Below are 27673 nucleotides of genomic sequence, written 5' to 3'. Positions count from 1 at the left end.
TAATAAAATTTAGTCACAACCATTGTATCTAGAACACATAGGCAATATCCCCTCTCTACACATTATTCTTAAATGTGGAGCCTAAATCATGTTTGTTTTCAAGGAGTCAAGATTTCTTCTAACAATCTTTTAGCACTAGTGTCTATAATTGGCTTTATTTCTAGGCATGTAACAAGCTTCCAAATAAAAGGATGGCATGAAACAGTATTAAATGCATATGCTTTCAGTTTCAAAACAAGAGGCAAAAACTACACAGTGCACAGTACAACTGACACTTTATTCCTTTGTGATGGGGATATATAGTATTGAAACTGCAAGAGCCACAAAAGAAAAATAATCAAAGTGCAAACCTCTATTAGAACAGATGATGGAATGTATTGATGATTTTGGCACAAAAACTGTGGAACTATATATACTGCAACAAGATTTTAAGTTTAATGAAATGTAACACTTCTGTGTTCAGTAGTCATATTTGTGCACTGCAGAACGATACAATGTAGAACAGTGACTAACACGATTCACATGCAACTCTATACAGTTACTCCATAGGTCCAGTTAAAACTTTTCTGAAAATACATGTGAGATCCAATGATACTTTGTTCACTATCACTTAACAAATACCAATCTTTAAGCAGTCTTATCTTTTCTGCTTCCTTATTGACAAAAGCAAAAATAAGAGAAACAGTTATTTTCCTCAAATGGTTCCATGTGAATGCTTATGTTTTCTAGCAAAGTAATTCGGCTCTGACTTCACTGATATAATGTATAAGAGGCTGAATGAAATCAAAAGCTCTTTTTTTTCCCATATTTCATCCCCAATTTGCTGTGAACAAACAGCATTCTGTGCACTGACTTTTTGTTTTTAAAACTGGACATAATGTTGCCTATGACATGGAAATCACAAAAAAAAATTTATAAAAAAATCAGAGTATAGCTTCAAAAAGTGGCATCTATTTAAGACCAAAAAGGAGTGTATTAGCATGGAAAACACAAAAATGCAGATACGGAAGAATTCAAGTTTATCTTGTAAGGTACATCATGCATTCACATTTTCATTGCAGAGAGAGACACTGTATTCACATTCTGGTGAAGCAAGAAACCCACATACCACAGCTCTCCCTAAACTCTTAGCTAAGGTAACATCCATGAAAGATCTGTAACGTCCATTGTAGCTCTTTCATTTGAATGGAGCTAAACTGCTCAAAGGAAAAAAAAAAAACCCAAACCCAAACAACCTTTGATGAGTAATTCAAGCCCCATTGCTGAGCTATTAACCACAAGAACTTCTGCCCTGCCCTGCTGTGTCATATAGCCCAACAGTTGTTATCAAGGGTTTTATGTGGGGAGCTATTAGTGTTCAGTGTCTCATCTCCTTTTTTGGTTTGGGATTTTATTATTTATATTAATCAAGGATGATGATTTATATCGGGCATCTGAGAAATGTTCTGGTGACAAGATGTACAGGATGCCCATTAGATGCATATGTATCACAGCAGAAATGTCCTCCCACCTGAATTCTGTGTTTGGGCAACAGCAAAAATAGCAAACAGCAAGAACAAGAAGCATTTGGCATGGTTTTTGTTCTTAGTACCATACTGCGAATGCACAAACTGAAGTGCTCTTAATGTTTTTGCTTTATAATGCCAAAATAAAGAATCAGGCTAAAGGCGGAGAGGTGAGGGCAATCCCACTAACCAGTTTAGGTAACTTTTGGCATCAGGCTAAGATGTAATTTGAAGTGTCTATGTTAGGAGGCTGTCATACCTACCAAGACCAACAGAGAGGAAGCAGGTGTGATTTAGAGCACCTAAATTCTGTGCCTGAAGTTAGACAGTTTGAATACAACTTGAAATCATCACCTGAGGGAATTCAGGTCCCTCAGCCACTCCCTTGCTCTTTCTGTATAGCAAAATGTAGCCTTGAAGCCAAGGAAATCTAAATGGTAATAGGCAAAAGACCAACCTCTGTCAATGCGGATGTTTCTCAGCTCCAAGATCCCAATTCCCCCTCCTTGGGTCTCCAAGGGAATGCACTGTCACCTATACTATGGCTTTCAGAGACACAAGATACCAACAATGTCCACCACAAATGTTTCTCTTTTCTGGAGTAACTCTAAAGGAGAGGAGTCACCTGTGTCACTCTGTGGATCTATAGCTCCTGTTGGGAGTCATCCTTCTCTCTCAAAAGAAGTTGCTCTGAGCCAAAGCGGACCCCTCGGTTTCTCCTCCCTCCTGGCAACTACTGAAGGAGGGAGTGAGTTTAGGATAGTTCAGTCTGGGCTGGGGTGCTTTGGAGTGAACAGCAAAGAGGGAGGGATACAGAAAAAGAAGACTCAAGTAAGAGAACTGAGGCAACAGAAGGCAAAATCACTTAGGGTTAGAAAAGTGCTCGTCATGCCATAAACTAGAAATGAGAGTCTGAGGAAGAGACACACAGATGAGAGGTGAGTAGAGGGTGGAAGAGAAAAAACCGAACCACAACAGAACACTTCAGAGAGAAACTGAACAGGAATCCCACAGCCTAACACTGTCCTAGTGTCGCTGGATGCTCTGGCTCCCTAGCAAGAGGAGGGAAAAGAGACTGAAGGACATGGATGGGGGCCAGGCCCCAGGAGGTGCTCGGACAGGTCGGGGAAGATTCTGTTCTGGCTTTGTCTGACAGCTCCCATAGCTGCACAGGTTTCTAACAGCACAGCTTGCCTCTAGAAGGTCATAGTTAAATACTGCAGGGTCACTTTTTGGCACAAAATCTTTGTTTAATGTCAAGTCATTATGTCATTTTAAAACGCAAGATGCCTTATCAGGTATTTAAAAAGCACCAAGGGAAGGCAGAAGAAGAGATTCCCCGCTGCAATGTTTACATCCTCAGAGCCTGATCACCTGGGTCAGTCTTAAATGATAATGCACGGGAACGGAGGAGACAGAGGGGAAACATCAGGACAGCTCTTTGGGACAGCACAGAGTCATAAAACCAGCACTTTCCGTTTGGCTGACTCCAGACGTCCTTTGGGACATGCTCTCTTTTCACATACATTATATTGGCTCGTCATTGTTCTCTCCCTTGTGATAGCTCATGTCATCACAACATACAGTGTGCCCACAAAGCATCAGGTGCATTCTGGTAGCTGCCGGGAGGTTTTCTCCTCATCAGCCACTGACTCGAAGCGAGAGATATGCTGAGTACCACCTACGGATGTGAGTACCTATGTTTCCTCCCTTATGATTGCACAAAAAAGCACGCAAGTTTCCAAAGGATATCCAAGTGTGCGCTTGGTTAATATTGTTTGCTTTCCTGCAGACCACATTGCCTGAGCTTCCTACTGTACTTTAGCAACATGTCACAAGTGGTTCAGGAAAGGTGGAGGAGATGTCTAGGAAGTTGACAACATGTTCAGACTATTTGTCAGTCTCCAGAGAGTTCCCACTACTGCCTCTGTTTGGGAATTTCTCCATCCTTAGTTTACAAACGATTTAACAAGAAGCATGTGAATACAATGGTGTATGCTTCGCTTTACTGTGGTGAGAAAAAGTATGACTCAGTGGGTAAACATGCTGTGGAATTTGCTACAAAAATTATATTTGTTTTAACTGAATACCACAGAAAATATTCATGCAATTAAAAAAAAATAAGATGGTTATTGTTCCAAGGAAAACTACCCCAAGGGCAGATAAAGTACAAATGCCAATCTTTCAGGAAAAAATAGCTTCCCTTATTCATGAGCCTAATCTAGGAATAGCTGTCCTTCAACTCCTATCACCCTTTTCTTTTGAATTTTGCTAGTAAGTGGCCTCCAAAAGAGGAGAAAACAGAAAGGAAAGAGAGAAATAAATTTAGAAACTAAACAAAGAGAATTAACACAACCCCTCGCCCTGTATTTTAGATTACTTTTGTAGGTTTAACTTCTCCAAAAGCACTTCAGTCTTCCATTTTTGTGGTCCAGGTGCTCCCTGGGAGCTGGACTTCTTTAAAAACTCCTCTTCTGTTCTCACCAAATTGAAAGTCATGGCATTAGCAGCAATCTGGGACCTGAACTTGCAGGATGTCTCTTGTGTGGCTGCACTACTCTCTCTCTTTTTCTATCGTTCAAGTCTCCCAGGCAGACACTGCCCTTGAATGCTCCTGTCAGAGGAAGCTTTTTCCTAAGTTGCTACCTGGTGCCTGAAACTGATTCCAGCCACAACTCTGCCCAGCAGCAGCAACGTGATACGGCCAAGACAGTGAGCACAGTCCACTGCCCACCATTCCAGCTAGTGTACAGAAAGTTTCCCTACCACACAAGATACCAAACTGATGAGTCCATTGAGCTTTCTTCAGTCACCCCAAAACCTTGCATCACTGAAAATAAAGAGGACCGAGGAAGGAAAAAAAGATGCAGAGCAAGGAAGCAAGAGAAAAAAAGACAGGAGAAGGGAACAGCGTAAAGACAACAGAGGTGCTTGAAATGTTGAGAATTAGCTGGTTTTCATAAAATTTTCACACAGATATGTTAAATCACTAAAGTTAGGGGTTAGCCATTATAATTGTCTTCTGCTAGCCCATGGGACTAACAGACTTCAGAGTTATGTGCCCCCCAACAAACCGTACACCCACCTTAAATACCATCTGCAAGGACATAATAAAAATACACAAAGCAAAAAATTTGTAAACAAGGGTTAGTAGCACAGTGGTACAGTAGATTGTCAATAAAAACAATAAAAGTGTGGATACAGATTCGTCTACCTTGTATGTAACATTATTGCCAGTTACAAGGGAGGGACTCTGTAAACTCATAATACTGCAGTTTTGTTAATAAGCACAGAGCAACAGGTGAGTGACCCGTCTACTTTCTCCAGTTCCGTGTTGGCTATAGGGATCAGCATGTGGTCCTTCAGTTTTTCAAATACCTGTTAAGGAATGAAAACAGAACAGAAATCATGGCACTTTATGTCTCCCTTTTCCCCCTCTTCTCTAAGTATTTACAGAATGAGCAGGCATGGGTTAAGCCATCTCGTCGTTTGCAATCAACACCGACAACTACAGTGTACGTGGCTTTCCAGCTATGGGATTCACACACGTCAATTCTGCAGCACGGGGACCGGTTGCTACATCCATTTACACAGAAGAAGCACCAGGGGCACAAGAGACAAAGTAATTAGATTAGCGGAGACAAAGACAGAGCCCAGGCCTCCCGTATTTTGCCATCTGATATTTCCATGATGGAAATACAACAGCCCATTCTGGAAAGCACCTGGTTTCAATTCCCACCAACTTCCCGACCAGGTTGGGACACCGGGGGTCTCCCTGCCACCCTCAGCACAGCTCTCACCTTTGCACTCTCTGGGTACTCCTCGGGGGCTCGGTGCAGCAGGACGTGGCCTTTGCTGGGAATGTTTAAGTAGATGCAGTTTGCCGCAGCATCGTCGGGCACTGTCAGCTTGTCGTAGCGGTGGTCGCTCATCTGTTGCATGGTCTGCCAGGAGACAAAGCACAGCTACTTAGACCAAACACATTAGCAGCCCCAAACAAATGGGAGAACAGAGCTTTTAAAAAATACCTAACTGTGATTGCCAAGTCAGCCAAGGGCCATTTTGCTATGCAGCAAGTAAGGAGATCTCTTTTCATCTCTGCCCTTCGAGGAAGAATCTACAAACCCTAACTGAAATGAGCAGTAGAAAACCTTTGTGAAATGGCTCCTGCAAGCAGCAGGATTAAGCAGAGCACTCAGTAAGCATCCTCCGTGGGGTCTTTTCCTCAAGGAATGCACATTGAGTATGCAAAAACTCCTGCTCACATTGATGGAAACTATAGGTGCTCAGCACCTTCAAAAAAAGCAGCCATCATTCAATATTTATAAAATGAGCCTGAATTAACACAAACAGGACAGGAACAGTTCACAGCTTGGATATAAGCCCAATCCTAATTCTTTTCAAGAACCTCCTTTCTGCTTTCCAAGCAGTTACTCTTTCACTAAGCACCTGTGCCGAGGAGCGAGGAGGCACGTCTGCGCTAATCCTCGTTCCCAAGGGGACAACACAATAACCTCCTCAGAACAGCAGAGCTAGTGGGTTTCAGAGGTTTGGTTTATAAATATAGGGCTCATACACAAATTTGGATCCTGGCTGGAATTTCAGAGGCAGAGACTCTCAGCACATGAGAAGCATGAGATCCCGTGGTTTGGATCAGACTCAACTTTTTAATAAGGATGGGAAAAGCCTGGAGACGAGATGCTCGACTCCCCATTGTACTGTTCCAGCTTTACATCAGCTTCACTCTGACAAAGACCAAGAATAACACAGAAGTGAACGAAGTTCAACGTCAAAAACTTTGGTCCCTCCAAAACCCTAAGCAAACGCAAGTGTTTTGGTTTCTTTCTCTCTCTCTCTCATAGCCCTGCTATGTTCCCACATACATTGCAAACAGAAAGAAAAGGCTTATTTTCAGTTTCAAAACACTCACACTAGTATTGCCTTAAAAATAAACAGGTATTCTGTTAACAATTTTTTTCAACTAAATTCCCTTCTCAGGGAACCCCCACCGATTTACATCGCATAGCAGAGAGCAGGCTTTAATTTCAGGCACAGTTAAAGCTGATTGTTAAATTATTTGCAAATTCATTCATTTGTACTACTACTCATTCATAAAGAAAAATACTATATACAACTGAACTACAATGAGGATCTCCAACATATTTGGAAGCAACAAAGCAATTCATGCTTGCACACACCTACAGCAAGTAATTCTTTCATAGGTCTGGATACATTTTTTATGTTGTAGCCTGAGTCATCCACATCCCGCGGAGAACATGAAACTCACAACAAAGAATGCCATGCATTCTTGAGAAGTGTTATCAGATTGCCACTTCTTGTTCCTTCAGAAGTTATGAAACTTTCCCGAGTTCCCAAGGTCAAATTTACCTCCATAAAAGGTTAATATTTTTCTGGGGAAAAATCCTTGCACCTTTACTTCGCCGGATGTATTTTTGTTACTGTGCTTACCATGGTTGGCTTTCCTATTTTTAGTTTTGTTTCTTATGTTGCCAAGAGGTATTTTCTATTATGCTTTCCTCGATACTGCAGACATCTAGCAGCAGGTGACACGGCTGCACCAGTGCAACTTCGTCCTGGTAAGCAGAGCCAACAGACACGTCCCTCTACCGGCAGCTTCTCTTTTCTTCCCTGCATAATCTTTTTAAGTCTCGAATAAGGAAACCTATTTATTAAATCTGCACTAAAACATGCGTATCAGTAAAGGAAAAGCCACCATGCCTGAATTTCACTCAGCTCCCACAGAGTTATGCTTTCTCCAGTCCTTCTTGGAAACAGAATCCCGATACTGTAGGGTTTCTTTAGGAACACCTCATCAGAAACATATCGTGAATCACTGTGAAACACTTCCATACAAAATTACAAATGAACTCTTAAGCAGAAGGGTACACATGTAACTCCCGTTCATTTGCCTCTGCAAAATGGTGAAGCGAGAACAGCAGCCACAAGCAAAAATGAAGAACAAGCGGCAGGGCTCCGGCTGTGCCTCAGGAGCCAGCTTCAGGGAGCCTGGGAGATGATGGCAAGGGCACATTAGGAGGATTGTTTTCAAGATTAAAAAGCACAGAAGTGATGGCTGAACTAATTCAGAAACAAATGGGAAAAAAGGGGAGAAGTGAGATGAAGCAGCATGGGAGTTTGAGTACACAGCTGCACCAGTGGGAACAGGATCTCGGAGAGCTTGAACACCACCACAAGACAGCATTTATTAGTAACTGGAGGTTTCACTCTCTTCCTCAGCTCTTAAAATAAGAAGGAAATCGTATTTGCAAGCTTTCATTGCTGTTACAACTATGCCTGCGTGTTGAAGTACAGTTTCAAAAACTACTTTCTTCAGAGAGTGCCTAGGCAGTACCAGCCCCGACCTGCCCCACAGGGAGGCTCTGGATGCAGCAGCAATGCACCACACGATGCAATCAGGTTATTTTAAAGACCTGTGGGGTTTTCTATATTTCTATTATGTAAAGTCATTCAGCACATGTGCCTGGCCAGATGGGACTCCAGGGCAAAGAAGGAGATAAAAAGCAAGGTCTTTTGATTGTATTTTCCACCAGATACACCCCAAAACCATTTTTTTTTTTTTTTTTTGGAAATCACAAGTTTACAAAGACTATGGGGCTCACACAATGTATCTGTGGAGGGCTGGCTTTCTGCCCACAAACATTGTATGACCAGCTACGTTAAGAGCCAGGCATTTCCCACATGCTTAGTTTTTCTGGGAATTTTCTTCAGCCTGAAGAGGGTAATTTTCATAGCGCATTCTCTCAGCCCTTAGTCATGCTTTCCTTATGTTGAAGTCATTCACATAGCCTAAAATGCCTTTTCTATACTTTTTTTACAGTGTGTCCTCAGACAACTGAGGTAATGGATAAGCTAAATAATCCTAAATATGAAGCAGCATTATGCATGAAGGAAAAATGCATACGCATTTAGGGCCTATTATCACTGACAGAGTTAAGATGACCACATGCACTTTTAAAACAGGCCAAGCCTAGTTACAAATTTTCCCCCTCCATGCAGAAGGCCCCAGTCTGAGCCACGCTGCCATCTGGGACCCACTCGCATCCAGACTCCTGTGGGGCAGACAGCGACCAAACCCACCACACCTGCAACATGCCCTTCTATCTCCAACACAAGCAAAACCAAACATACAGCGAATGCTCCTCTTGCTAACACGGCAATGAACGCTGCACTTAAAGATGCCTGTGTCATGTTGATAGAGAAGCAAGAAGCGCAGATATTCAAGGTCTGATTTTGGTTTTGATGAGCCCCTGCACCCCCGACCCCCAACACCTCAAAGAAATACCAAACTTAAGCCCAAGAAAATGCACCTAACCCTACACACATGGGATCATTCCCCCACCAGATTTCAGCCATCCTTTCCTAAATCCTTCAAGTCACAGTATTCTTAAAAGAAAAACATTCACTTAAAACTATTTAAGGTATTTTTTCCATCCCATTTATTTCCCTTCTTTACAAGCATGTTAAAAGTTTGGCCTGTTTTACACTGATGCTTAAGTAATGTTTGACCTGGGGTACAGAGCAAATTGGAATATTTTAATCCAAGAGATCTAAAGTTGTGAGAGAGGATTAAACTACATCAAGATTTTTTCCTACGATGATGAAAATTAAGTATTGCTGTGTGGCAGGGCAACTAACACCGATGAGAAGAATACCTCAGCAATATGCAGCCACATCCCACCAGGCTGGCCGAGAGTTTGGAAGGACAGCACGTTTCTCTTCTGCTTGAAGGAAGGACCACTTGTCCAGGAATGTCAGGCTTATGCCCTTATACACTTAAGGCAAAAGATGAGGACAGGTACCTGCCCAGTACATTTCCATATGGAGGGAGGACCGAGAAAGATAAATTGTTGCATGCTACCTGGAAAATATTGCCGATTACCAAACCTGCCAATTTTCAATGCTTGCAGAACCTGGAAGAGCTGCTTTTTTAGTGCTGTGTGATGGGGGTTTCCAGCCCCATGTGAGAGGTGACGATATCCCACTTCTGGATCCTAAGACAGGCACTACAGGCTATCGAGATTTGGTGTGTGGTTCCTCGGAACCTCAACTTATCAGCTGTCACACAGAGCAATACCAGCTACAGCACTGCCCGAGGAGTCTGCCCAGTTTACTTTTGAAGCTGTAGCAAGGTAGCTTCAGAGTTCAGACAGAAACTGTGTGAGGAAGCATTGCTTTTCCTATCTTTTCTGAACTTGCCATTTGCCTTTAGAGCTTCCCTGATCCTTGCACCAGAAGAGACTGCAAACAATTGATCCCCGGTTGCCTTTTCCACATCATTCCTGATTTTATAGGCACCTGTGATCCCACCTTTATTGTCTCTTTCTCAGGTTACAATTGTATTTTGCTGAGTTTACCTCTTAGGCAAGCTATTCCAGGTATCTGTCCATCCTTACTGCACTTTTTAAAGTCTTTTCAGCTCGACTCTACCTTTTTTGGAACGAAGGGATTGTGCACGCAAAGTGCACACAACAGCCAACATCTCATTCACTGCTTTATTGCCCTGTCTCTATTAAGTTCCTTCCTTGCTTCTTCATATTTGGAGAAACAGTCGGCACTGGAGAGAGAAAGCAGCAGCCTTAGGGTTCAACGCAACAAGTGCAGAACAAAGTGGGGCTGGCGAGCTATGCCACAGTGCCACGCGTCTGGGTTACAGGGACTCAGCCTGCCGTGCAAACCACGCTACTCAACAGCTTCTCAGAGTTTACTTGAAATGCAACAGTGCCAACAGTGCCCACAAACAGCTAGCCAGGCTGATCAGAGGGGACAGGAAAACAGAGCTGGAAAAGCCAGTGATCTTGCTTTTTTTTGATCTGAATGTCAAGATCCATCAGGAGCGTGACCTGACCCCTGAAATACAGACAAACAGGAGAGACAACAGCGGGGCAGACTCAGTACGCCAGGGACAAGACAGCCACTCTGGGCAGCATAAATCACAGCGAAATGATCTCGATGGATGCAAGCTGCATTTGAGATCTATTTGAAACAGCAATGCCCCAGTCTGCATGGTCAATATGCCAAATTTCTTAGCCCGTATACAGCTAGAATGTTACTTTAATTTCCACCTACCACCCACGCTCTTAGCAGCTTGGGGTTCGGGCTTTTCCTCCCTGCTGCACCCTCGCAGTCATCTTTTCCAGAAGGCAGAGTTCTTTAAGCAACCTCTCCCACCCTGTTCCTCGGCTTTTCCTGGCGCAGGAATTTTTTGCATCACCACAGATGTGATGGGAACCATGTACCCTTCACGTGCGCACCTGTGCTGCTCTGCACCACCTTGTGTCACGGCCATGCTGTCTGTCACCTGCCTGCCAGCTCTGCACAAGGACTGCTGCAATGGGAAATCGCAACCTGAGAAGGGGAAAAGGAAGTGGCTTATGCGTGTTGTTGCTTTCAGTCAAGAAGGAGAGAGGACAAACATCCTGTCTTTTGGAACAGGAACCCAGAGAGAGAATAGTCAAGGAAAAAAAGCAGCAAAGGAATTAGAAACATGAGTCCCCATTTACGCAAGTCAAATGACATCGTCTCAGTCAGCTCTGACCCAGCTCCTGTGGCTGAAGGTTTACTGGTGATGACAAGTCTGTATGGCAAGGGACATTCTCCTCGTCCTTTAAATAAATGTAATAAAATAGACTAATAGACCAGTCTCTGTTCTATAAACACATACTTTTGAGTCTGTATCTTCCAAAAGACTAGATTCTTCTGCATATATGCAAATTTAACAGCACTGACACTCTGTTAAGCACAGGAGGTTTATTATAACATCTAACTTTTAATTAAAGAGAAACACAACTGGTTGCCTTTTTGTAGTAGTACGTCATCCAGTAATCAGTGAAGTTCTGTGTCTTCTGAGATGCTGTACACTCCTAATTCATAAAGTAATGGAAAATCAGAAGAAGCTAAAGAAAAGTACACAGAATTTTATAAATTGACTGATTTTCCTATCTATAAGGCTAACAGCAGCAAAGCCTCATTTTTTAAATTTTTATTTTTAGGGGCAATTTCACTATGGATTTTACTAACCTTTCTTTGTTGCTGCATTACAGAAAAGTCAGCATTCATCTGCACCTTTCTGCTAATTCCCTACCTGATGTCATCCTCTGGGTTATTAATATTAATAATCATTTCCACAGCAACCCATTGTGATATCGTAAACAGAGGCTTATGACTTCATGTGGGGAATAAGCAGAGGCACAAATGATTAATTCTTAAGGAAGAGGAGATAATGATTTCATGCAAACTTGTGCATTACTAGAAAAGACAGACACTACAGACAATAGGAAGAGCAGATTTAGCTGAGCCTTTCCATGCAGCACAAGGGTAGGGACTGCTTTCTAAGAACACCAGATACATGAAGTTTTCCCTTAGATGCCTGTTCTGAAGGCACTTCTGTGGCAGAGCTGGGAAGCCCTCAGCTTTGTGCAGGCACTACAACCCTGCTCTAATGCAGGAAACAGTACCCAGCTTTTTAAAGCTGGCACGCTGCAGAGACTTCAGTTATACAAGATGGAATAAGAACAAAGGGCATTGAATCACAGGGACGGGGGAAACTGCTAATGCTAGAACAACTCCTTGCGCCCAAGTCTTTAAAAGCACTGCTCTGATCATATCCACCGCTTTGGATACCAAGGGCCTAACTGCCCAAAAGAGACTCCTTTCTGTTTTATCCTTATGATGTAGTTTCAATAAGCCTCCCTTGACCTCTGTCAAAACAGCTGTGTTTGCAATAGCATCCTTCAGGAAATAATTCAGGGAATGAATGAGCAGCTCCACTCCCAATAGAAGATACTGGAGTGTCAAGAACAAGGCAGAGCAATCATGTCCAACCTTTTACTGAAAGCAGAGGGGGAAAGAAAAAAGTATTTGCTGAAGTCATGGTATTGCGCTACTGTATATATTCTGTTACACTCCTGACCATAATGAAATAGCATCGACTAATGAGGTCAGAGCCTGCGATGCTAAGAACAAGCTCAGAAGTGCAGATGTCACCACTGCTCCACATCCTGCTGGGGTAGGTCTGTCCAGGGGGCATGAACATTACCTGCTCTGCCTCGCACCCCATCTGGCAAAGCCACTCAGCCCTGACATGTGCCATGAACACGCTGCCTCTGTAATTAGCATCCGTTCTCTGAAATGACCAACTGAAAACCCAGACGCATCACATGCAACTCCATTATCCCTGATCTCAGAAGGAACACCCCAGACACAGCTGGCCACAGAGATTAAGCTCAGGCCATATGGTGGGATGAGTGCTCTCCACATTGCAGCCCTCACCCCTAGGTACTATGCCGGATTTCCTACCTTCCTTCCAGGTCCTCTACTCCCTTCCGAGATCCATCAGCAGGTTCACACCAAGGCTTTCTCTACCAGTTCCGTGGGGAGACCCTGGGGCTAGTCCTTTGGAGAGTGCCCAATATCAAGAGTCTACCCAAAGGACAACCTCATTTCCTAACAGGTGAGAGAGCAACTTCATTAGCAGGCACTTGCTACAAATACAAAATGTACTGCTCGCAAGGGAATAGTTGAGCTTGCCAAAGCTGGGAACACGTGTAACCCTCAGACCCTTTGGGATTGCTAGCAAGTTACCCATGGGCTGACAGAGAATGCTTTGACCATAGACAAAGCTGCTTAAACCAAGGACTGTGTCCACCATCTGCTGCTGTCCAAGTCTTCACTCATCACAGGAAGCAGCGGGGATCTGTCCTCTGTACCAACCAACACAAACAGCCGAAGGACAGAAATGCGGCGTTTCAGGATTTAGTATAGAGGGAGACAGTGCAGAAAGGCGTGTGTAACAGATGCTGTATCATGGTTCCCATTGTCATGTTGCCTAGTGTTTGCCTTTGGTTCTGGAACCTGACCTGGATTACATCCCGGGCCAGTACCTGCTCTCCTGCTGACCCAGCAAGACCCCAGGGCTGTGTCCCTCATGGAAAAAGCAGCGCAGAGTGTTTGCCTGCAGCACTGCCCTGTCACCTCCCTGCGCCGGCACCAGCACAGCCCAAATTCATCCTCGTTCACACACACAGTAAAGGTCAGCGACTGCAGCCATGCAGGATCAGAGCCCAAAGGTGACACATTTGGAGGAAATCCTGGCCTCACTGAGGTAACAGAAAAAAAACCCCAGGCTTTGAAGGCTCAACAGCCACAGCCAATGTTCAACCATGGAATTACACCTAAGGAATTATGAACAGGTTTAACTACAAGAAGGAATTAAATGCGTGCTGAAAACAGTGGAGGAAAGTTAAAATTTCAGACGTGATAGCCACTACAGGCCCTGGTGCTTTCTGCAGTTAATTTGTCTCTCTCACCGTTTCCTCGAGTACCACTTTTCAGCTGCAGCCCAAATAAATATTCTATACTTGCCAGAGCCTGAAGAGGATTTCACGGTTAAAATGTCACTTCTGATTTATTATCTGCTTCTAGCATGTGCTCTATAATCCTAAACTCTGTGTGCTCATTTCCTAGCTCACTTGCAGTGCTTTGCATTACACACACCGCACTCAACTCAATCAATTGCACTCTGCTATACATGAGCATCAGATGCAATTTCTTTTTCTATTTTTTAAGTATTTTAAGGATACACGAGTTGCACTAGTAAGAACAATCAAGAAAAAATTCTCTTTCAAACAAGATTATTAGTAGGAAGATAAATCCTATTTCAAATATAACATGTTAGCATAGTATGACATAGCAGTTCACTTGTTGCCTAACAAGACATGCTACAAAATGAAAATGACTCAACTTCCAGAGGTGGTGAAAGACAGATTGATCATCTTGCTTGTATGATCGCATTTCCAGACATGGAAAATGGCATCAACAAAGAAGAGGTTTGAAATAACAAGCTATCACAATGAAGGCGTGGCATGCTGGGCTGTGCCAGCCATATGACTCAGTAGAAGCTCAGGGGACCGTACTGCCACACAGACTGCGATGGGGAACGAAAGGAACAGTTAACAGCACTGCTATAGCTCAGCTGATCTGGTGAAATCCAGGGAGCAGCTTTTAATTCTGAGTATCAGTGCCTCAGAGATCTTCTCGCAACTGCATCTCCACAAGACAGCAAGAAGCTGATTACCAACTGAAATGTTTTTCTTCAGAGGCAAGTGAACAAATACGAGGAAATCACAGAGGTCAAAAAGCAAGAATTCACATGTCAGAGGAAGCCAGTGATAAGCAGCACTGCCCACTCCGTAATTTCCAAGATGGACGCTTTATCTATTTGTTTTCCAATAATTTCTCTGAAGATTTAGACTCCTGGAGGAACAGCTACATGTTCCCCAGGATGACAGTGGAGTTGGATCCAATACATTGAGCAAGAAACACTCTGGGTAACTTCATATGTTGCTCTCACTGCTATGTGGTTGCCTGATGTAACCTGTCAGCTCACTATGAGCATGAGAAGGCACCTGCTATAGCACAAACCCACTGCTCCGGGCCACAGTCCCTAACCGCAGCTGGCAGGGTGTGAGCAAAAAGGACCATCACACACGTGTAAACACACTGCTAGATGTCAGATGAAGAGAAACACACTGAACACTGACAGCTGACATCCTTTGTAGAAGATATCCACCAACTGTTAAAGACTGCTGGATTATCTTTTTCTAAAAATGTATCTGCTTTTTACTGTACCTTGATTAATGCTGGTATTTACCTGACGGCTAGTTACCAGCAACATTGAATCGGCTTATGCAAAAAATACTTTTGGCTACAATAGCTAAATTGAAGCACTGCAACACGATTAGCAGAGCTGTGCAAAAGGCCTTAATCAAACTGATGAATTCTCAGATTAGTCCTGGCTCAAGTTCAAATTGCAGCTCTGAGCAACCAGTATTGTACTTTAATTTTGCTCATGTTTATAAACACTCTGTACAAGTGTAGGGCTGTTTGAATATCTGCAAACTTCATCAGGCTGCTGCTCATGATGCATTTCAAATTTGAGCCTGAATGTTTGGGTAGTGCATATTTCACAGGGAAAGATGCAGGGCACCTTCCATCCCAGACTAAATCAATCTCACAGCATCAGGAACATCAGGCTTGTCTTTACAAGCAAAAGCATTTGTCCTAAGTTTCTCAGGGGAGAACACATGGGTGATAAACTGGGAATGTGCTCCCAGAGCTTCACGTAGTGATTTTTAATGAGAGTGACTTTGACAGCTAGTTCAAACGAATGAGCAAACTTAAAGCCACTTCGAACGATGTGGGAAGTTGAGGAACTGTCCTCTTGTTTAAGAGCTCCCTAAAGCTCAGGTGGAGCAATCGGGCTGCTGTGCTATCCCCTTAACTGCTGCCAGGCTGCAAGCCTGCGCCAGCCAGGACTGCATTTTCCTGGCCTCCATGTCCAGCCCGGGAGATTCTGAGATTTGAAATGTTGGTTTTATTGTATCTGAAGACTGAGACATTTTAAATCATGGACTGTCACAGGATAAAAAAGAAAAAAACCAAACCAACAAGTCTCCACTGAGCTCTGAAGGCAAAAACAATGCTGCTGGGAAATTGCTCAGGAGGAAAATAGGTAAGATCTGAAAAGCTAATGTGCAGTGTAGTACCGCAGCATGGCGGTAAGGACAAGAAGTCTCTCAGGCCTCCATCTTGCAAATATTTAAGGATGTTTAAAAGTAGTAAATACCACTAGCTTACTGAAATCAAGGAGGTGTACAAGACATGCAGGACAGGCTCCTAAGCTCTTTGGGGGCTGGGGACGATGACTTCTGAGTTACATACTATTTCTGTTGTAAATGTTGTGCCTGGCACAGATTCAGATGAGTAGCCTTAGGCACCGATAGTAGTGCTGTTCTTAAAAAATAATTCAAGTTTTAGAGATACAAGTCAGGTTGCATAAACTGAGTGGATTTCAGAGAGCTTTCCACTAGTACAGCACAACTACTTCCACCACTCCTCATTTATTGGAAGGGACACACAGCTGGCTTCCTCCATGCATTAGTGATCACGTTGCATCAAGGAGGCTTCTGCAAAGCTGAAGAGCAAAGCCTGCACTTCGGTTCTTATTTATCGGCAAAAGAATGAGGATAATTGTAAGCTGAAAATTTAGGACTTGCCGCCATCACTGAAAAGTTAAGTTTTGGTTTAACCTTTGCAGGTAAGTCTTGATAAAAATGCTTAAGACACTTAGCTGTAATGCTTTCAGACATGCTCTGGCTTACCTGCATCTCAAACCAAAGTGTGCAGGATGGCAGGTCCTAATTTATCAAGAGGGACAAACTCGCTCAAGCTTCACTTCATGTAAAGTCTCAGTTGCTCTTTGCTGTCTTGGTGCCCCAGCCAAAGTTTCTGCTGCAAAGCATCAGTGCCTGCAGCTGCACTACCCTGCAGGAGCAGAGATGTTGATCTCTAGGGTGAGCATCTCCTTGCCTATATGCATAATGAGATTCATGGCCTCAGGTATTGCTGTGCTCCCATTCTGAAAAAGCTTAATTTGGTAGATTTGCTCTGAACACACCCAACAGGCAGGAAAGCTACTGAGCCCAGTGCAAACCACGGCAGCAATAAACATTTCCCATTGAGGATTGACCTGCTACACAACAGATTACCAGTTTGCAAGTCTGCCAGCAAAGAAAGATCCAGATTCACAAGGCTTCTTAGCCTGAGGGTTCAAATTCACACATTCCACTTCAAAGGAAAACGTTTAGACATTGAAATAATTGGCCAGGCTGCGGTGAGGCTACTCTGCCTTCTTCCTGTCGAAGCCACGCTGTTATGACAGACCCTCACGGGACCAGAGGAAAAAGCATGACCAGGAAAGAACCTGACTTTGCAGCCAGGTGATGGAGGAAGGAAGGATGGAGAGTCCTGGGCTCTGATCCCTGCGGCTAGAGTGACTTATCGATTTTATCCCAAGAGCCTACACTGTAAAATGCATACACAGGTCCTCTTTGCAACAGGGATCAGACCGCCCTCTCCCTCATTCCTCATGATAAAACTTTTACTGCCCCTCTGGCAATTTTAAAAGCCCTGTTTCCTCATGGCAACATCTGAAGTATCTCCAGCACTCTGATGATAGCTCCTTCCTCCTTACTATCACCTTTTTAGTCAACAAAGCTGTAAGTAATAACTTGTATAATCCATTTATTTCCCGAAGATAGCTAAAGCTAAGTTAATGTCACAGTTCTCTTGCCTGATATAAAAGTTCTTTATGGTTTCCACATACAGGAGACCCTGAGATGTACTGATTTCTTCTTTCATTGATCTATATATCTATTTTAAAATTCCAGCATCCTTGAGCAGATATTAAAAACAAATAGCCCAAATTTGCTGTTTAGAAAAATTTCCTATGCACTTTACCTTCAGGGCTTTCTGTGCAGCTTCACTTGATCCGATAGCAATCAAGTTTGGTCCAGCCATGCTGCAAAAGCTCTTCAGATGCAAAGAATCATGAACAGGGACTGTGGAGACAGCATAATCCTGTATGGGAGTGAAGAATGGTTGCTATGAATATTTTTAATTTGTCCTAGTTCCATAACTATATTGAGACATTCCGTAATTAAATTTACTCTCTGCAAATTAACAATAGCAACATATCCGAGGGCACAGTGTCAACTGTTTCAGTGTGACATACCCCTCTGGACCAGCTTGTCTTGTCTGGTGCACTGGAGTAAAATCCAGAACATGTTTCAAATATTACTATTGTTGCAACTGTAAAGAAATACATTAAAAAGCGTAATTGAACAGTACGTACATAAAACCTCTACAGGGACCAGCTGCTGACACATGAGAACATTAAGAAAGTGAGTGTTGATATGCTCTCAAATAATAACAGCCTCCTACCATCCAAGTTACTTTAACGAAGCAATAACACATTTCAAAGCCAACTTCAGCATCTGGCAATTTACAGGATGCTCAAACCTTTTCTGTAACTTGCACTTTTTAAAAAAAAAATGTAAGTCCTAAATAAAGCACCTGAGTATGACAAATGTCTCGGCCGGTATAATTTCTAAATTGGTTCAGTGGATGATAGCTTATATTTCCTGTGGCATGATGAATCTACAAACCTTAAATGTGTCAGCCAGAATTTCTGCACCACGTTGATTTGTCCGCCTGGAAAGACCCACAAAGAATTCTCTGCCTGGAATGAAAAAATATTAAGGGCAAAACTATTACAGCTTTTGTTTTGGGTTTGGTTTTTTTTTTGTTTTTTTTGTTTTTTGTTTTTTGGGTTTTTTTAAGCCTGCCTCAGCTCCTTCATCAGAACATACACATTTTAAAAACAGGCCAGCTTTAGAGACATTCTAAAGTAATTTTTCAGATATAATTTTCTTCCTTTTCTCAAGTTGAGTAGCAAAACTGAAAATTCAGCATAGAAGAACGCAACCTGCAATTGTGAGCTGATAATTTAAAGCAATTATCTTTTTCCAGAAGACACAATTCACCAGAAGCATAAATAGCTTCCTCTTCTAAAGCTCTGCAATGGTCATTGAGTCAGGAAAGAGAACAGCTGGGCTGGATTAGTACAGCACTGATTGACCATTTCCCTCTCCCTCTGAGATTTCCTCTGGTCTCAAAGGCAGCTCTGCAGCCACCAGCATCTGCCAGCTCCAGAGAAAAATCAGTGCTGGATCTGCACCACCTTAGAAAGGCCTCCCTTCCCCGTCTGCCTCTTTTGAGGCTCTTCTTTCCCCTTGGTGAACTAAGGCAAGCGGTCAGTCTACTGTGATGCTGATCAAAACAACCAGGCTCATTCAGCACAGGCAGGGTGCAAGCGTGTGCGCAGCCGATGCGAGAAAATGCCTAATAGTTTGAATGACACAAAAAACACAGTCAGTATCTCCATCTTTGAGGTCAACCATGCATATAAGTTGTCTAGCCCATGACATCTGGCACGCAACACCACCACTTTCTCCATAAACTCAATATGCATTTTTTACATTTGATTTATTGAACTAGTGACAATCGTCTGCATCAATCTTTTACAAGTCCTGAAAATCAGTCTGGTGAATGTAGCCACTTGTAATAAGAAAAATGAAACAACTGCAGGCAATTGACTACTGAAAGCTTTTTTCTTACTAGCACTTTACAAGCTAAAATAAAATTTGCATGCACAGTGCAACTCTTTGTACTACATGTACTGCTACTTCATTTATTCAAGGCATTAGGTGGGACATTGAGGGCTGCATTGAAAATTCATCTCTCAGCTACCTTTCTGACATTTAGTAAGCAGCTGATTTAACAAACTGCACAAACAACACTTTATTACACAGACAACAGGTAACATGCGGTCTTCAAGGCAGTCAGACTATGTGAACAGAAAATTCATACCACTGTACCTGTAAATAAGACGTCTCCACCATCCAAGGTTGCATTTTCATCTATCATCTCTACTATATTGAGGTTGAGACTTTCTAGTACTCTCTTCATGGCTTCAACCTGATTAAAAGAAAGTTGTTTAGGATATACTGTATCATTGAAAAACTTTAAAAAACTACCAGAAATACACATAGTTAACAAGAATTAAAGTCCTTTAATGAGCTTTTAACAACATGGACAGCAGGGTCTTTTGTGTTCCTGCCTGTTGCAGTTCCCCAAGTCCTTCCAGAGGCCTTTGTGCTCCGGAGGGGACAGGGCATCAAGCAGTAGAGATTGGGCTCTTGCCTTTGCACGGGAACAACACAGCATCCAGGGGAGACAGACGAGGGCTCCAAAACGCACGTTAAGTCCAGTCCCTCTGCCCCAATATCCCCTCTTGCAAACCCTGTCCCTTGGATGTGCGCAGGAAGCAGCCCCACCAGGAGCACTGCTGTCTCCTTTCGCACTGCTCAGACCCAAGACGGAGCTCTACCACCTCTGCCCCAAGCCCCTCTTCAGTCAGGGGGAAAGAAACCTAAAATCCCCAAATCAGTAAATGTTCATTTTCTTTATAGTTTTGCAGCTTGACTCAGCACTAGCTCTCCTTGCATTTTTGAGCTACCTTGCTACAGAATTACAGGAGCTTCCAGGACTACCTGTTGTGCAGCTGGCTGCCTGCTGCAGAGCACCACACGCATGGCACGGAGCCTGGGCTGCCGAGCCCATTTTGTGCTGGAAGGAGCTCGTAACAGGAGTGGGGAATGCAGCTTCAGTGGCTTCCTCTTTCCCAGTGAGGGCTGCTGAGGATGCCTAGAGCGGAACCTGTTTCTATAGAGGCTCATGTCATCGGCCATCCATAAGAGGGACTTACACTTGCTGTGTTCAAGCACCATCGTCTTGGTGCCTTGTAAGCAAAAAGAAGCACCTACACGCAACCAACTGCTGACCAAAATGGCTACAGCTTGCAGAATGCCAATATAAATACAAGTTGATCCACAGAAACCCCTGAATCTAATCCCACACAGCAGCATCTTCATGTTTGGTGAAACTTCCTCACTGTGGTTAACCAGAGGTGCCCAGCAAGTATTAATGAACATGGAAGATGCAGCAAGAACCTGTTAGCTCTGATTTTCGCATGTTCCACAGGTCATTTATTTATTTATTTAATGTGATAAATTAAGCATTGTGACAACAAACACAGGAAGCTAAAGAAGATGACATGGTACTCGTCTTCTAGCATCACATACCAACAGAAGGAACTCTAGCAGCCCTACTCTTGGGCTCTGCCAAACTAAACCTGCCACAGTAGCGAAAGGAGACACGATGGTGACCAGTCCTTCACCCCCATCGCAGCAGCCTCAGAGCAGCAGCAGCGCTTGCTTTGGCTGACATACCTTGCTAGGAGCAGTGCTGGCTTCAGGGAGTAAGGGAGGGGGCAGGTGTGATCCAGCTAAGCCCCCTTTTCCTGCTCATTTTCCATGACTCAGCCATGTGGCATTTGTGACTGATCCCCTCAACCCCAAAGCCCAGTCCCAAAAGGCAAGAGCAGGTCTCCACGGGCTGCCGGGACAGGTGAGGTAGGTCTATAAAGAACATACTTGGAAGCATCATGTTATCAAAGGTTGATCTGCTCTCTGGAGATTCCTTTTTCTCTCTAGCACATCCTCACCCTCCAGTCACTTTACAGAAAATCCCTTGGATAAGCATGCTGTTAAAGTAGGTGCCTCAGTTTAAGTTGGGCGGGATGAAGGCAGGTCTTTGTGCCACCTGGAGAATGCTGACATGTGACACTGCAACGCAGAACTGTACCCAGAAGCTTCCCGAGACCACAGGACTTGTCATCCCCACACAAATCCCATCGGAGTCTTTGGCACACGGATTGGAGCGAGCCTGCAGCATGCCCTTTACAATGATTAATGCTTCTTTTTACTCCTCTACCTTTCGCTTGATGCTAAAATGACTTAAGGCTGAAACCTGGCACTCAAGAGTCTCCAGGCTTAGTAGTAAGGCTTCACCTTTCCCAGTCTCGCTGCTCTACCTCCGGTGATCTTTAAGATCAGGTTTATAAGGAGGACTAGACCCATATGGCATTTTAAAAATAAATGGGAAATAGCTGGGTTATTATTGGAAAACTGACTATTGTACAGACACAGCAACATTTTGTAACATCCGTGTGCTGACAGCAGAATGATTTCTGTTGCCTGCAAAGCCCAGTGGTTCTTACCGTGCAGGTGCTACGTGCTTAAGAGCCATAAGACCCCAGAGAAGAAAACAACTGCTTACTATGGAGCAGTAAGGTTGTGACATTATATAAGGTTCTCCATGCAAGATCACACAGACTCACTGTTCTGTGCCAGCATGAAGCAGACAAGCCAACTCACAACCGGGAAACCCTGACACACAAATACACCAGCCACAGGCAGTTGCACTAAATAAATATATACATCAGATAGAGTTATTCAAGGCAGAAGGCCAAACCACAGGAAAAAACAGGATCATCCACCCTGTTGTGTGGTTGCCTATCTCCGGTTCATCCAACACCTCCAGCAGCTTCCAAAACCAAAACACCAAGAAGGGAAAGCCCTTTCAGGAGACGTGCTGCTGCTCGGGTGCTCCCAGCAGAAGCTGTCTGGACTCAGAGAGAAAGCCAAGCCAGGGGCTGCCCTTGCCAAGCACCCTGTACCCCTCCTGTCCTCCTCCCTGATACCATGCCCCCAACCAGTCCGGAGCACCAGCGGAGCTGCAGGTCTTACTGTGGCAGAGGACCACTCAACTTGCTTTCTGCCGGGAGAGCCAAAAGCTTCTCTGGACCACAGAGGAACATCTGAGAGAGCAGAGAAGCGTAAAACCCGGACAGCCTACAAAGGTGATGTGAAGGTGCCTCCTGTGCTGCACGGCTGCCTGCAGACCTACCAGGGCCAGGAACAAGCATCGCAAGCAAGCTAAGCACGCTGGCTGGAAAATCTGTGCCTGTTAACAGCTTAATAAACTTAATGGTCAGAAGGAGGAAGATTGAGGGGAGAAGGCAAGCAGCAGGCATCTTGGCTATGAGTAGGATGTTAAGGGGTACAAAAGCCCAAAGGTGGACCTACTTTTTACTGGAGCTTCGCAACCGTGCAAAATGCTTGCGCTGCCCTGAGAAGCGACTCCACGGCAGTCAGCAAAGGCACCACAGAGCTTCCTGGGGAGAGGCAGGCAGGGAGGCAGCAGAATCGCATCCCTGGGCCAAATGGCCAACTAATAACACTTGCACTGGAGTACCATTTAAGTAAAGTGTCTAGCTAATGAGAATAGTGCAAGGTAAATGCTGACTTTGGATTTGTGATTTGAGTCATATGTATGTTTCAGTCAGCAGCTGCTGATTACCATTTAATCACCAGTCTACATCAGAGATGCCTTGAATTGTTTCTTTATTTAATTTATGGGGGTTGATGCAGCTGTAGTACAGACATTAAGAAAAGTTATCAGAACTAGAAGTTGTCCAAAAATCACAGAAAACTAGTTTAATTTGCTTCATGATTGTTCCAGGCTTTGAAGGTATTTATAAGATGCTCAAAATGTTTTTCCCCCCAACAGTTGGGCTCATTTTAGCTTACGAAACCAAATTTAAATAAATAGAATTACTGCCACATAAATAGCTGGATCTTTTTCCCATGATGGGTGTTAATGGATTCAAGTCCACAGTTCAATGTTTTGCAGGGGTTTTAAGCAACCAGTAAAAATTCCTAAAGTTTAAATTGGAAAGTGCTGTTCACACATCTGGTGACATATGCTAGGAATATCTTTCAATATCCCTTGCTTGGGTAAAACAGAAGTCTCAAATTACTGTATGTTTTCTATGGACAACACCAGGAACTTCATTCAGTAGAAGCAGAAATGAAAAAAAGAGCACAAATAGAGATGGAGAAGATCAGAGGGAAGACGTGACCTTATTAAAAGGGCAACTGGAAAAAAGAACTTGCAAACACAGGATTCCTGAAAAACAAAACCAAAAATGAACAGCCAATCTGCTTTTGCATATAGCAGTTTCCTGCATGTGGGATAGCACAGACTCACATTACCCCACCACATCATCTTTAAACCCATCCTGCAGCAGTCCTGAGTAGGGTCTCCAACGCAGCATGTCCACAGTATGTCTGACACACAACCATCTTGGGAACAGCACACTGCATCATTCAGAGTTCAGGTTAGTACGCGGTGAAGTCCACACAAGTAGCTTGAGTCTGCATCTCGTCACTGCAAAAGGGAATTGAGAGCTTGGCTCCATCCTTAAGCCCTCCCCTATCAGGAAGGATTGTACCAATTTCCAACAGAGCTCCTACCCCAAAAAGAAGACAAGATACAATCTCTTGCTGAGGAAGGACAAGTGATGGTTATCCTCAAATAAGTTAAAAACAGGGATGCAGCAAAGCGGTTTGATTTCACAAAGCCCCCTATCCTCCTCACCTTTTATCCTCCCCGAACAACTGACTTCATTTTTCTGAAGCATGGAGTCTTAACACATACTGGTGAGATTTTTCTAACGAATAAAAGACTAATTCACAGAGCTAGCTTTGATGTATGAACAAATAACCACCTCTTGCTTTTTTTTCTCCAGGAGAGAACTGAAAAAAGGTGGATGGAAAGAGTCCTCTGTAAAGCCACAGTTACCCAGGAGACACCAGTAAAACACCGAAGTATTTGTACATGACCTGATTACAAGCATATTCACTATGAAGAAGACTTCCTGCTTGCTTTTTTGGTAAGTAGCCAAGAGGAAAAGTCACCTTCCCTCACTCTATCTCCTTTATTTGAAAACTAAAATCCCAGGTAATCAGAATTGTAGCACACAAAACTCACCTGCATCCTTTAAGATTTCTGTATCATATCATTTCAGGTCAGCTTAAGGTTTGTAACACGATATTGGGTTTTATTGTACGTGTACCCATTAGTACCTTGGTTGAGTGTTAAAGCTTGTATGCTCTGTGTAGCGATATTTTTTCTAATAAGCACATTCCTGGTGTGAGATGGGATGTGTCTAATCCACAGCAAAGCTGACAGAGACAATGGGCTCCAGCCAGCTCAGCTCTGTTTCAAGGAAAGAGGACAATAACTGCATTTGACATTTATAAGAATCTAATTTCCTCGTGCTTTAAAAATGGAGCTCATTACCCTCCAGACTGGTGCCTTCCACCAATTACTGTAACTGATGTGTGGGGACTTTTTTCTTCTCTATATTAGTGTTTGCTGCACTCTAAGAGGCTGCTTTCTAAATTATTTACTGGTCTTCTGTGCACTAACCATATTACGGGATTTATGATATTGACAGTAAAAAGGAAATTATTTTTTGAAAAGACAGCAGGAACAGGGAAATTATTTTGCAAGTCACGGGCTCTCCCCTGCCAAGACCAGGGCAGCTCTTCCGCTGGGGTGCCAGGGCTGGGCAGCGGGGCCACGGACAAGGCACCAAAGCTCCCAAATGCCCCACAGGCAGGGGCACAGCTGGGGCTCGGCAGATGCTGTGGAAGGTACCAAACCAGGCACCCCCTAACGATCACCATCACCCATCTGCCTTCGCCTCTGAGCTCTTGGTGAAATGGGGAAGGTGTCTGCAGACCTGTTTTGAATGAAAGGACGCAGAGAGATTCAGAGAGAAGATGACCATCCAATGAGTCAGAGATTAAATGAGGTTTCTAAACCAGCAGAGCTCGGCTCTAAGTGCCAACAGCTCGGTTCTCCGGAGACCAACTGCAGCCCTAACACAAAGGGCTCTCAGCCCGAGACATTATTACTGTACCGTCTCCTGAAATTTTACATCCACCACCAATTTCTCCGGCATGGTAAATCACAATTATTGGCTTTCAGTCCCCACTTCATTGTGTTTTAAGCTATCATTCATAGCTGTGCAAAGCAAATGTCAGACTTAACACATGCAGAAGTTAAATTGTTATCTCCAAGATTACTATTTCTGTATCCATTAGCTCTGAGTTCAAAGTGCCACTGTCAATATATAATGCATTTTTCAGCAAGGCTCCAAGTAAAGCTATAAATAGAGATGGACAAATCTGGGGTCAGGGAAGGGTAGACTTCAGTTTTGCAAAACCAGATACCAGTCTTGGTCATGATCCAGGCTCTTGCCTAAGTCTGCTCCACTTGGAGATGGGGAAAGTCTGCCTTCTCTTGATGATAAGCATTGCCCTTCTGGGCTTGCAGGGGCTTCAAGGAAAACAAAGCAGCACTGTAACAGCTTTGAGGTTTTTGAGAAGAAAACCCCCTACTGGTCGTTTTCTTGCTTTAAGTCAGTCAGATATGCACCCTCATGTACACAGGTTCAGAAGTTTGTGGGATGTGGGTTGTGGCAGTTTCGGACTCCTGCTCCCAGTGTTAACACCAGAAAGGGCACCGGCTCTTCAGAGGTTAACAGGAAAGCACTGGAAGAACAAGATGCTCCAGCACTGCTATATTCGATGCAGATCACACTCTAAGAGTATGTTAAATGCAAGACAAGTAAGGTCAGCTCTGTCCCACAAATAGCCACCAGCACAGCCTGGTAAGGACGCCCTGTACCAGCCATTCCCACCCCTGCCAGTTGACTGACCACAGTTTACTTTGGCAATCAATCCCCCTTTCCACCCACACAGGGCCTTTTTGTCCATCCCACTGCCTTTTTTTGGGGAAGGGGAAAGAAGGTGAAGACTGGCAGCAGCCTGGCCCTAAAGCAAATTGCCAGCTGCTCAGCAGCACGCTTCTGGATGGCGTGGGTGGATATGCAACTCCCGAGGCAGCCAGACCCTCAGAGTGATCCGAGCGTGACTTCAAACTAGGCTGTGCATCACAACACGTGGAAAAGTGTTACATCACAACAGCCAGAAAACCCTTCTTGGGAGTTTCAGTTGATTCCACCCTGCCGCTGTCTGCTGACACGGAGCTCCAAGGCCAGGTCCTTACCCAAATGGTGGGGCGGTTGCACTGTGGCATCTGACACGCAGCGCTGCAGTGGTCATGCTGGAGCACCCACCAGCACACAGATGGCACCACGCTCTGCTGGCAGGCGCACTGTTCCTTCCACCCTGCTCAGCCAGACACACACATGCAGCACGGCTTGTCCTCAACCATTTTTCATCAACTGAGGCCACGGGAGGGCCCAGAAGGAACAGAGGTACTGTATGTACCTCAAGCCATGTCCTCAAGCAGGAGATAACTTGTTCGTTGCTCCCAGTATACAGATCCCACACCAATGCTTTCAGGTTGCAGCTCTGAGACAATTCCACCCTGCCCAAGCAGACACAGCTTTTGGCAGAGTTTGGTAGTTTATGAACCGTGGAGTTCTGAAAGGGCAATAGGGATAACTACCCTGTTTACTATTGCCCACACAATTGCTAATTAGGGTTCCAAACCCGCTTACTGCCCTACTACTGAAATAGTCACAAACTGTGTCTAAAGTTGATGCATCTGGTGCCAAATGTCCATTGCCCCCAGAGAGTGACCTGCGATCAGGGCGAGTACAGCACCACTAAGGATTAATGGGGAAGGGGAAACACAGAAAGAGCTGGACCAGAGGCAGCACAGAGAGTGGCACATAAAGAAGGAGCAGAAAGTAGCAGGTGGCCTCTGGGGCTTCTTGCCCCAGAAAAGCTTCTCAGCCACGCAGGAGGGGAGCTCCAGCCTGGCGGATCTTGGGAGGTCAAATGGCAACCTCCTCTACCAGGTACACACAGCTGAAAACAACAATTAATCTGTATGTCCTTGGAGCATGTTGTGTTTTAACAGGTAAGTAGAACTGAAGCACATGAGGACAACTACACAGCTCACCAGCAGTATACCATGCCTGGGCTTCTCCCTTCTTCTCTTCT

General features: G+C 44.1%; 1 protein-coding gene across 2 annotated transcripts in view; it reads right to left on the bottom strand.

Annotated features, from left to right (window-relative positions):
• Window positions 1-27673, bottom strand: part of DDAH1 (dimethylarginine dimethylaminohydrolase 1) — a 64609-nt gene that overhangs the window by 3279 nt on the left and 33657 nt on the right. Inside the window, exons 2-6 of one of the 2 annotated variants that reach the window (XM_055815600.1) lie at window positions 19823-19922; window positions 18551-18624; window positions 17844-17963; window positions 5306-5449; window positions 4720-4883 (exon numbers count right to left, since the gene is read on the bottom strand). In XM_055815600.1, coding sequence (XP_055671575.1) covers window positions 4767-4883; window positions 5306-5449; window positions 17844-17963; window positions 18551-18624; window positions 19823-19922 — 555 coding nt within the window. In that variant the 3' untranslated portion in view covers window positions 4720-4766. Of the gene's footprint in view, window positions 1-258; window positions 4884-5305; window positions 5450-17843; window positions 17964-18550; window positions 18625-19822; window positions 19923-27673 lie in introns of those variants that run through there. The other variant, XM_055815599.1, reaches the window with a different exon arrangement.

The sequence above is a fragment of the Falco peregrinus genome, chromosome 10 (assembly GCF_023634155.1).
Source record: "Falco peregrinus isolate bFalPer1 chromosome 10, bFalPer1.pri, whole genome shotgun sequence".
NCBI lineage: Eukaryota > Metazoa > Chordata > Aves > Falconiformes > Falconidae > Falco > Falco peregrinus.
Note: the sequence above shows the minus strand (reverse complement) of the source record. Positions and strands in the feature narration are given on the sequence as shown.